The 11,462-nt window shown below is 43.5% G+C and overlaps 1 protein-coding gene across 4 annotated transcripts in view; it reads left to right on the top strand.

The window, feature by feature from the left end:
• The first annotated feature begins 1,559 nt into the window (after positions 1-1,559).
• Positions 1,560-11,462, top strand: part of nhsb (Nance-Horan syndrome b (congenital cataracts and dental anomalies)) — a 52,935-nt gene continuing 43,032 nt past the window's right edge. For all 4 annotated transcript variants that reach the window (XM_061752595.1, XM_061752576.1, XM_061752586.1 and 1 more), the window contains exon 1: positions 1,560-2,236. In XM_061752595.1, the coding sequence (XP_061608579.1) occupies positions 1,957-2,236 (280 nt within the window). In that variant the 5' untranslated portion in view covers positions 1,560-1,956. The remainder of the gene's footprint in view (positions 2,237-11,462) is intronic.

The following is an 11,462-nucleotide window of genomic DNA, read 5'->3' as shown; positions in this document are numbered from 1 at the left end:
TCGGCGCACACTCTCGCGGGCCACACAAAATGACGCGGTGGGCCGGATCTGGCCCCCGGGCCACCAGTTTGACACCGGTGATCTAGAGGAAGAGAAAAATGGAACGTACATGACTTGGCAGAAGTGACATGAAAAATGTTGCTTTCTTTTATTACATAGCAACATTTCAATGCGATTCAATATGACGTGACCCTGAGGTGTCCAAAAAAAAAACAATAAAAAAAAAAACACAAAAAAAAACAGGAAACAATAGAACAGTGCGAGTTCTTATCAGCTAACAGTGGATTTCGTTGCATCATAAACACTGAGTGCCCTGTTAGGCTTTAAATCTTGATAACACCGCAGCAAAGGGTGGTTATTATTGTCATTCATTATAACAACAACACCAAAGGATTCTTTTGACACTAATTTCCCACCGCAAATCACATGTAAATATACAGCAACAGAAAAATATTATTCTCTTTTTGTTTGTATTTTGGAGTGTCACTAATACCTTGAGTAAATAAACCTGTATTCATAAAATACAGATCAGTACTGTACAGTAGGTACAGTAAATAGGGACGATTATCTGAAGGAAACAGTGTCCTCTGTTGGTTGTGGATGGTAATGGCTTTCAGTCCTCCAATTACTTATTTGTTACAGCAAAAAAAATATATATATAAAATATTATTGGACCATTAGACATACAATGTTGCATCTGTTCCATTCAAATTGGCCAACAATCAAGTGAAAAATAATCATAATTTCGCAAGCTAAATTGAGCCGAGGCACATATTTTACATTTGATTTTTTTTTTTTTACTCATTGCACAAAATTAGCAAAGCTATATGGGAGCACATAGTTTTCATAGCGTGTACAGTATTTGTTTTTTTTCTTTCTTCTCAGTATGAGCAAATGAAAGTTAATCAAACAGGGAAACTATTTTGTGTTTTTCCCCCTTCTTTGTGCCTAGTTATCAAAATATTTATTGTCTAAAATTGACAGTAAAAAAAAGTTATCCAGGTTACGGTAATCCACATCGAAGCAACTGGATTCTTCTTGTTTGTTAAATTCATTGCAATCCCCCCCACTCCCCCCTCCCCCCTCCCGCAATACCTCTGCCTTGTTTTTGATTGATGAACACTTGATTCTACTACACAGCTGTTTTTTTGTTTTTTTTTCTTCCATCGCTGTCATTATAGTGATACTTTGGCAGACAATTATTTTTGAGGTAGTATCGGTGTATATAACAAAAAAATAAAAATAAAAATAAAACAACCGGTCCGTGCAAATTGAAAAATATTTTCCAAAGAAGAAAAAACGTGTGTAAAATGGCCTTGCTCACTACCGGTCATAGCCTCGAGGTTTTATACTGCTCAGGTCACAGCACCATGTAGCGTCAAGTTACACAGACGCGATCCAGATTAGACCGGAAGTGGGAGGCTTGCCTTTGAAAATAAAAGCCCAATGTTCGTCACGCGACCGGAACGTTAACGTTCGGGAAAAATGTCAACGTCGCTCAGCGACAAACCGTATATAGCGTTTCCGGACACGCTTTAATTGTGAAAATCGCACCCGAGCGCATCCTGACGCTCGCTTTTTGTGCCTTGACGGTGCGCTGAGGCGAGCCCGCCCGCGATCGCAGCGGCGACACGCATCCTCCTCCTCCTGGCTCACGCCACTGACCTGAGGGAGCTCCCGAGCTTTAGCCGTGTCCTGACTGCATGCGAGCGTGCGCGCGTGTGCGTGCGCGCGCGCGAGCCAGCGATGCCAGCGGTAGTCCAGCAGCAGCAGCATGGAGGACGTCAAGGAGAACTTTGGATTGACGCTCGGGAATAACGCGCGGTCGACCTGAACCTCGTCGGGCTGCACGGTTTTTTTTTTTTTTTTCTGGGAGGGATCTATTGGTTTGGATGTTGTCCCTCTTTCCACCTTTTCTAGACACTGGGAATTTACGTTTGCTTCGGGGCGTGCAAAATGCCTTTCGCCAAAAGGATTGTGGAGCCGCCGCTTCTGTGCAGGTATCAGATCCCCAACGATGAAGGTCTGCTCTTCGAGGACCTGTGCGCCATCAGCAACGCGGTTCTGTCCCGGACCTTGCGACAGCTGTCCGACCTGGCCCGGCACGCTTGCTCCTTGTTCCAAGAGCTGGAGAACGACATCGTCAGCACCAGCCAGCGGGTCTGGGGGCTCCAGAATAAAATAGGCCAGATCCAGCAGAGTGCCAGTGCCCTAGACCCCAAAAAGGAGGCAGTGCGTAAGTAGAAGCGGATGACGCCCTCCCCCCACCCCACCCCCCCCCCCCCAAAAAACAAAAAACGAAACACCTGAGCCATGTGTATGTTATTTAAACACTCATTTAATGACGCACACGTGTGCGTTCATGCTTCGAGGGTGCCCACCCATACATGTTATTTCTGACACGCACGCACGCACAAACACGCACACACATTATTATTTTTTTAAACACATTAGTGCTTTCACATTGGTTCCGGTACGTGTTGACTATCCAGACTGGAAGAGGGGGGGGGGGGGGGGGGGGGGATTTGCGCGCGCGCGCTTGCGTGCGTGTGTGCGCGTGTGAGGGGCGTGTGTTGCCGCTGCATTGGCCCCGCATCGCTGTTCCGTTACTGCGGTTTGCGCGCGCGCACACACACACACACACACACAGACACACACATGCGCGCACGTCGGGTTTATCTCGGAAGAATGTCACGTTGTTATCAATCCAGTCGACTATTTTTAAGTGTGTGCGCGCGCGCGCCAATCCCCCACGCGCGCGCCATTCCCACCCTTTTTTTTTTTTTTTTTTTTTTTTTTGCACACGCACGCAGCGCCACCAAGCCAGCATCAATAATGAGTCCAGTTGACCGCGTTGCAGCGGCGTAGACAGGATCCGACGGTCGTGACAAGGGTGTGCGGGATGTGCCCCGCGTGCACGCACGCGTTCACGTGCACGGGCAGCATAAGCCTTGACTGGCATCAACAAAAGACGACATTGGTGTAACAACAGCAACATATTATTTATGTCCTCTGCAGCAGCGACAGCAAGGCCTCGGCTCGTTTGCTCCCGCGTGCCTACGCCGGCGCAATTAACATAATTACATACTATTTGTTTTTCGTTTGACAACAATTAAACAAAAAAATAAAAAAATAAAAACCTAAATTCTGAAATTTGATGACTTTTTTTTTTTTAAAGTGACTCTTAATACACAAAAATGAAAAAAAAAAAAAGTTTGTGTACACTGAAGCTGTTTCAGGTCAAATTTGAGCCGTGTCTACTTAAAAGGATTTGAGATTTCCCATGTGTGTGTTAAATCAGGCAAGATGGTGGTAACCAGGGGAATCTTGAAGATGTCAAACGACATAAATGTGTGTGTTTTCACAGGGGCAGTGGTAACAGTACTCGAGCAATCCCGAGAACTGTCTGTGTTCTCACCGCGTTTGTATCGGTTCCCGCAAACACGCACCTGTTGATCACGTTTCGAGCAATGTCAAACTCAAGAACGGATGTAGCTGTCGAAATATCGTCAGTAACCCTTACCGGGTGGTTCCCAAGTGTTTCTACACTTCTTGCAACACAATAATTATTTTTTTTTTTTCTTGTGCGTGTTCTCGCACGCCAACAAAAATAGTACACTTGCGTTTAATGAGTAAGGCCAATTTATTCTAAATAGGAGCAAAAAGTATGGCTGAAAATGACCAAAACGTGTACCACGCTTGGTGTATCATGAGTAATTCATTACGGCTAAACTGGCATGCGCGACATCGCCACCAGAGGGCATTATAATGCACATGTACACCAAGAGGAGGGTCACAACTGTTCAGTAAGCTGCAGTAATAACAGTTGTAGTGCACAGAGGATAAAGAATATATACCCGTGACTGTTACCATATTGTTAGTCTACATGTGTTGCTGCACAGTTATAGCTATTGGTTAGTCCATCTATGGCGTTTCTCACCATGCGTTAGCATTAACCTAGCAGACTTTAGGGCAAATTTATGTCGTAGTTTTAAACATCGGTGGGAGTGGCATAAAACAGCTTGAGTCGATCACTCGGCTTCGATGCAGCGCTCAGTCTCAATTTTTCAAACCGGAAAATTGGACCAACAATGGCTCGCATCCGTGAAAAAAAAAAAAAGAATCTCAAGGTAGCACTGTAAAAAAGTTTTTACACACCCTTCAAAGGTAAAACAAGCCTTGGGCTGGGGATTCCTGCTGCATTCAAAGCACACGACATTGATTTAGCACATCCAAATAGCGCGTCTGACTTTAATAAATGGATGATTAATCCTTAATCAGTGTTGTAGGGAAACACGCGACTGCCAAACAATGGGAATGCGATGTCCTATTTATGTACACTCTAATTCCCGTTCACTGTTTCAAGATTCCCCCATGACCCATGACCCCTTGAAAGAGGTGCAGGTGCAAGTTTCTGCGGCAACCTGCGCAAACGTGGCGGAAACACAGACAGTTCTCAGGACTGTTTCAGAACATTGTCTCATAAAAAAAAAAAAAAGAATGACATTATAGTTTTTTTCGAGATGGGTCAAATTTGACGAGTTGTAACCAAGATTTCTTTAGACGATCGTAAGCACATGGTGGCGGCTGCTTTGTGCCCGTCCTCTTCGCCAACTCTCATGCTTGGAAGCTCACCAAACATTTGCTATTATTATTCTATTTTTTTTTTTTTTGGAAAAGGACCCCGAGGAAATGAATATTTCTGTACGCGGCCGCATTGGGTATCCGTTCCAACCAACGGCGTCTCCTCACTTGTGCGTTGAGCCACTCAACACAGAAGACAGTCAATATGGCGCAAACTGGGATTGATCCTGGACTTGGCGTTGGGCAGATGGCCGATATTGCAGGAAAAAAAAAAGCTGTTATTACTGGCGGTCAGTAGCATCCGTTAGACGTTACTAATGACACAATCAGATGCGCCGCGCTCAATCCGATGGAGGTTTTTAAGCCTTCGATTCGTATTACTATTGATCTTCCACGTCAAATTGGAGGAAGTGAGCGGAACACTGCCGTATATACTGAAGCAGCTTTAACAGAAAGTACAAAAAAAAAAAGCTTTGTGACGCGAGTTTTGACTTACGAGTTGAATCCCTCCCGTGACCAAGCTTCCGACTCAGTTGACTCGCATATGAAATGAATGGTCCCAATTCAAATGAAGCGAGACGCCATCCGTCCGTTGCGTTACAATCAATTCAACCTTTGAAAGACTCCGCATTATTGCCCTTTTTTTAAAGGCAGACTGGAAACATTGAATTGCTGGGAAAATGTCACATCAAACAGGCGCGTTTTCGATGAATGATGACTCACGGGACTGCGTCATGTCCCGAGAGCGACTGTGGATCCTGAGAGAATTGTCTGACATCTTGTTGTGGTGCTTTCAACCCCTTTGAGCTCATTCTCTATCATTTAACGTCCACGCATGAAGCGGATGTTACACAGGAAAAGCAGTCGCATAGCGATGTACAGCGTACCGTTACCGATCTTCATCACACCAATCTGTCACTGGAATGTTATTACGCATTAAAAAAACAAAAAAAAAAGCTTTTTATTTCAAGGCAAGATGAGGTAATATAAGGTAAAATACTTACTGTCAAACTCAACTCAAAACAAAAACATAACTTTGCCTTTAGGAAGTCTGCTTAGCTTAATGCTAACAAACGATGCAAACTGCCATAGACGGGTGATATGACCCTTTAAGAAACATATATTTGAACGCAAACAGTGACGCAACAAATGTAGACGAATACTTTAGCAAAACTCACAGGCGTATCAAATCTTCTTCTGTGTCTATAAATCTGTATTATACTGCCGCCAAGTGGCCAAGGTGTGCGCACCAGAAGGAGCCGCAGAATGGGCCTCATCCACTAATAAATGCGTAGAAATGTGTCTTGACATTCTCTTTCATTATGTCATGAATGTATGCTTTTATAGAGTTCAATATTATATGGCGATCCTTATTAAGATGTGAGAGTTTTCCGTTACGAGCATGGCCACAAAAAGTATTCAACTCTTATCTCAAGGCACCATTGTAACGAGATACGAGTATTTGACAGCCACCCCGAAAAAATTGTATTTGCTTATAGATGCAACACGATGGCAACAAATCACTTTTTTTCGATTCGATGGCCTGACTAAAAAAAAAAAAAAAAAAAAAAAAAAAAAAAGCTTCTCGCTTCACTTGAACATATTTCCTCGGCCCACAAGAAGGCATCAAAGCAAAATTTTATCTTAGTCATGGAGCACGAAAAACAGTAACAGCGGATAAGTTCCACCCAAAACGTTTATCTTCTGCATAAATTAAACTAATCTACTAGTCTAGGAAATTGTAGCGTTCTAGTAGAGATCTGAGCACTGAGCACAAGTCGGAAGGGATTTTCGGATATTGATCTTGTGGCAAATAAGATTGTACTCTTGCTTTCCTGTGTGCGGGCCCTCAAAGCAAACTTGACTTTGAATGTTGCCAGTGCGGCCGGCGGGGGGAACGGCCCCATCTCTCTAGTCTGCGTAGTAACAGAAGAGAGGGAGATGTGCGCTTTAACCTTTCCGCTGAGTCAATCACTCTGTCACTCTCTCCCTGGGCCTGCATTTGAACTTGTTGTTGTTGTACAGCTCGACACCGCTGGGTTGGAAATGGTCATGTTGAGAAGGTTTCTCCTGAATAAAAAGACAGATATCATACTATAAAAGCAGATAACAGTAGTATGCGGCAGGCGGAAATTTCATCCCTCATCCATCCATCGATTTTCAATAGCACTTTTCTACATTAGGATCGTCGGTGAGCTGGACCCTGCCGGAGTGACAATTTGGTGGCCGAAAGTTGATGTGAACTTATGGTCTAACTCCCGGTGTAATGTGATTTTGGTGAACGTGACCGGTGTACAGACGGACAGATACGGAACTTGCCATGTCTCAGTGGAGACTGTCAATTCATTGTGCCGCATTTAAAGGGAATGAGAGGAGCCGCTGTGATCGGCGGCGACTGATGTGAGCTGTTAACAACAGCGGTCTGTGGCGCAGAGTTGCGCCATATTTGCAATTCAGCATTTGTGAGCGCAGCCATTTGTGTTTTTGAAGCAATTTTGCGAAACCTCCGCTATTCACCCGTGATACCGACCGAGTCCTGCCACGAACACTGGAACGGTGAGTAATTGACACCACCCCAACATGTTTATACAGCCCTGTAATTTCATATAGATGCCACAAGATGGTGGCAAATGACTACCTTTGTGAAAATGAAGCTCCTCAACTCATTTCAACAGGTCCTCTGTACCAAGATGCCACCGGATGGTGCCAGAGAAATACTAGGATAAGTTCTGACATTTGATTTGCAAATATGTGGGGGTTTGCTGTACTTTTGGGGGGAGTGTCAGTTACCCGCTGATTTCCAAAAACAATTTGAGATGTGGACTCGTCGGACCACAGAACACTTTTCCACTTTGCATCAGTCCACCTTAGATAAGCCGAGAAGCCGGCGGCATTTCTGGGTGTTGTTGATAAATGGCTTTTGCTTTGCATAGTAGAGTTTTAAGTTGCACTTACCTTTTGATGATATTATGGACCGGAGATGATGAAATCCCTCAATTCCTTGCAATTGTACATTGGGGAACATTGTCCTTAAACTGTTCGACAATTTTCTCACGCACTTGTTCACAAAGAGGTGAACCTCGCCCCATCTTTGCTTGTGAATGACTGAGCAATTCAGGGAAGCAATCATGGCACCCACCTGTTCCCAATGAGCCTGTTCACCTGTGCGATGTTCCAAACAGGTTTTCGATGAGCATTCCTCAACTTTCTCACTCTTCTTTGCCACCTGTCCCAGCTTTTTTTGAAACGTGTTAGTTAACGATTATTTGCTAAAAACAATTCAATTAAATATAGGTTGACCATGATTTGCAAATCAAAATCCTCTCGTGTTGGCCTCCATGCATTGCTTACGTGTCCATTCTCCTCCTCCTCTTCCTCCTCCTCTATCCATACCTCGTATTCCACACTGCCCTACTTTCCCCATCCTCAGCAGCACAGAGAGACTTGTGCCTCTTGACAGCGTATTTAATGTTTAATGCACTTTGATTTCCACCCAAACATAAGCAGGAGAGGAGAAAGTTTGATAAGAGTGTGAAAGACTGAGGCGCATAAGAGACGGAAAAGAAAAAAAAAAAACGTGGCAGCATAAGTGTGGCGCTTGTGCTGTGAACAGGGAGAATAATACAAGACGCTTTAAAAAGGTTTAGGAATAAAAGATGCTGCCGAAAATATTTCACCATCATTTCCAACATGACGATCAAACCTAGGAACTTTTATAAGATTTCATCAACGAAAGCAGAATGATCAGTTTTCATTTCGGAGTTGCGTTGTTCACTTTTCACATACTAAATATGACGACATTTAGATATAGCCAATAGCAGCACTATCGTGTCTACTGTATCTATCTATGCATGTATGTCAATGCTCCGTCATATGTTTACTTTCACCATACTTTATCCCCTCCGAAAAGATTGCGCTGTATTTTCCCTCATGGAGGCAGCACTTCATCACGGAGCCTCTGAATTACACTTTGTCAGCGTCACAAATGCAACACAAATAACCCCAAGTGACTTCTCTGCAGCGACGTGTGTATTTTGGATTTTTTATTTTTTTTTCCCCAACGCTGTCTGACAATATCACACGGCCCTGTTGACACACAAACGATTCCGCTCCACTCAGACAAGCTAATTCAACAGTCCGTCAATGGCCCCTCACGCTGCTGGACCACACCAGCTCCTCATGTGGTTCGCGAGATCGGATCTACTGATCTCAGTGATCATCATAAATATTCGCTTCATGAGAAGCATTAGCGTCAACGATACATAGAGATTTAGGAGTTTGGGATTTCACTTGTCACGCAGAGAGCCATTGGGGTACACGAACGTGTAAAAGAGACTATTCACTCGTGTGGGCAATCAGCCAATCGGAGGCACGACGTGACTCTCATCTGTGTGCGCGCAGGGCGAGCCTCTTTAATTGAAATGCATAGGCCGTGAGGAGATAGTTGGGGATGCGCACATTTTTATCGCGTCATTACATTAACATAGCACATAGACAGTTTTATGTACAAGGGCAAATTTGAAGCGCAAACGCACAGTGACATTTTCTTCATCAGTCTGAAGCCTGGAGGTCAGAATAAAGACGAGAGTTGGAGTTCAGGCCAAAATGGTCATTTCTCCAATTTACACTTGGGTCTTTTGTCAAGAAACACGTAGGACTCTCAATTAGCTTCGCCTGCACAACATTATTTTATCCAATATAAGAAATATATATACAAAAAAATTCATAAATAATCCTGCCTTTGCGAATAACGTTAATGGTCAAAATAGAGTATTATTTGTAACAATGATATTATCGCTCACAACAAACACTGAGCATTATTAAATTGGTTAGTATTTAATTGTGCAGGTGTACTGAATGAAATGGCCAGTAATTTGATCGCCCTAAACCCTAATCTCACATTATACAGTGGCACCCAGTTTAATTGAATTTAATTAATGACATTAATCCGTTCAACCCGACACCACGACTATTTTTCTTGCATATTTGAAATCAGGGAACATAGCAGTGCATTGCAAAGTAGAAATAGAGAAACATAATACAACATAACAAAAAGAGAATGTAAAGAAAAAAAACAAAGTATTTATCAAATATCATTTCTAATGGGTTTTTAACAGTATACAGCATTTGTTGTTCGTATGGTCGCGTGCAATAAATGGAGCTTCACTGTTTTTGTTTTGTTTTCTATTTGGTGTTTGTTTTACATATTTGTGTCATGCTCCAGCAGCATGTCAAACTCAATCATCGCCGTCAACTACGAGGGAGACGGCGAAATGCTGGCTTCAAATCCAAACTCTAAAATCGGCAACCTCTGTGACATCTTGGTCCTCCCGGGGGGGGGGGCTCTGCTGCGTAAGCAGGCTGTTATTCCACGGGGATTCATGAGTAACTTTCCCTCCAGCTTGATTTTACGTAACAGTAGACTTTTTATTGACAAGTGTGAGTGCTCAGCTCTGAGTACGAAGCACGGGAGATTATTAACTGCGTAAAGAATGTAAATTTACTGGCAGCAAACATTGTTCCTTAGCAAATGACCTCACTCTGTAACAAGGTCAGACGATTTGGAAACTTGAATTCAAATGATTCAACTTCCTGAGATGATGTGTATTTCTACCGTGGCTCTCCTTCACTAACTCAAAATCACATTTAGCATCAAGAACAAAATAAGACAGTGAATATTTCTGTTGGTCGTATCCGCAAGTACAATCGAATATTTCCATGTGGCAGGTCAGATTCCGCGCTGATTCAAATGATAGCAAACAATTGATGTTGACAGCACGTTAGAAAGCGCATACTTCCCTCCACCGAGTTTGCTTTTGCGTCCCCAGCTAAGGAGCGCCATATCTTTCAAAGAGGATTCAACTTCCAAACACCTATAGGTTACCGCGAGACAAAACTCTTCGTCTAAAATCAAACAAATGGAAAATCAAGCAGAGTTTTGCCATAATTGCATTCAACCCTAAAACGTTATTCCCATGATAGGTTGTCCCTGGCAGGCCTCCATAGGGAGCGCCACTTAGGAGAGATGAGTTTTCACGTAATCCCCCAGAGAGAGGGGAAACTCTCTTAAGTACCCGTTTCTGCCCATTACAAAATAGAAAAGGTGTTTTTATGCTACGTTTCAGCATTGCTAACCCTTGGAAGAAGCTCAATTTACTTGTGCACCCGAGTCGTTCTACTAGTGCGCTGAATTGTCTCACTGGTGACGACAAATAGCATGTTTGATGGAAAGCCCTTTGACCATTCATTCGATATCCTCAATAACCACTTTAAGGGCCATGTACTAGTTAACTCTTTGTCCTCACGAGTAAGACAATTCAGCACACTAGTAGAACTGTCTTACTAGTAATGTTTTTTTCCCCCCACTTCTGTCTTCCACTACTGTAGGACATTTCTGCACACTTGCTGACAACTTAAAAATACTATGGCTTTGCGAGATCCTCAGCACGCTGCGAAGAGGACCCATCCTAATTGGACTAGTAGCAAGCTCGGATTTTGCACTACATAACATTGGCACCGCACGCTGCTGCTCTGCGTGTTTGTACTTGGGTGAGACAAGGTCCTGATCGTTTTGTTGTTGTTGTTGTTGTTGTTGGCTTGGAACACAGAATAGAACACAAACAAACAAGCTTCTTTCTAAACTGGTTCAAAATCCCATCAAAAGCAATTGCTGCGGGTTTGAGCTGATGTGGTTTACTTAGGCAGGGTAAATTAATCCAATTTCATCGCGGGTAGTCGAGAGGTGAGGACAGACGAGGCTTTACTAATCAGCCGTGTATCTGTCACTAATAGTTGTTTCAGAGAAGCCAAATGACGCTGACCGCTTTCCACACGAGCATACGCACTTGGGAACGAGCTTCTTTTCCTCTGTCCTCACA

This window comes from Phyllopteryx taeniolatus, chromosome 2 (assembly GCF_024500385.1).
Source record: "Phyllopteryx taeniolatus isolate TA_2022b chromosome 2, UOR_Ptae_1.2, whole genome shotgun sequence".
In the NCBI taxonomy this organism is placed as follows: Eukaryota; Metazoa; Chordata; class Actinopteri; order Syngnathiformes; family Syngnathidae; genus Phyllopteryx; species Phyllopteryx taeniolatus.
This window is presented reverse-complemented; position numbering and strand designations above follow the sequence as displayed.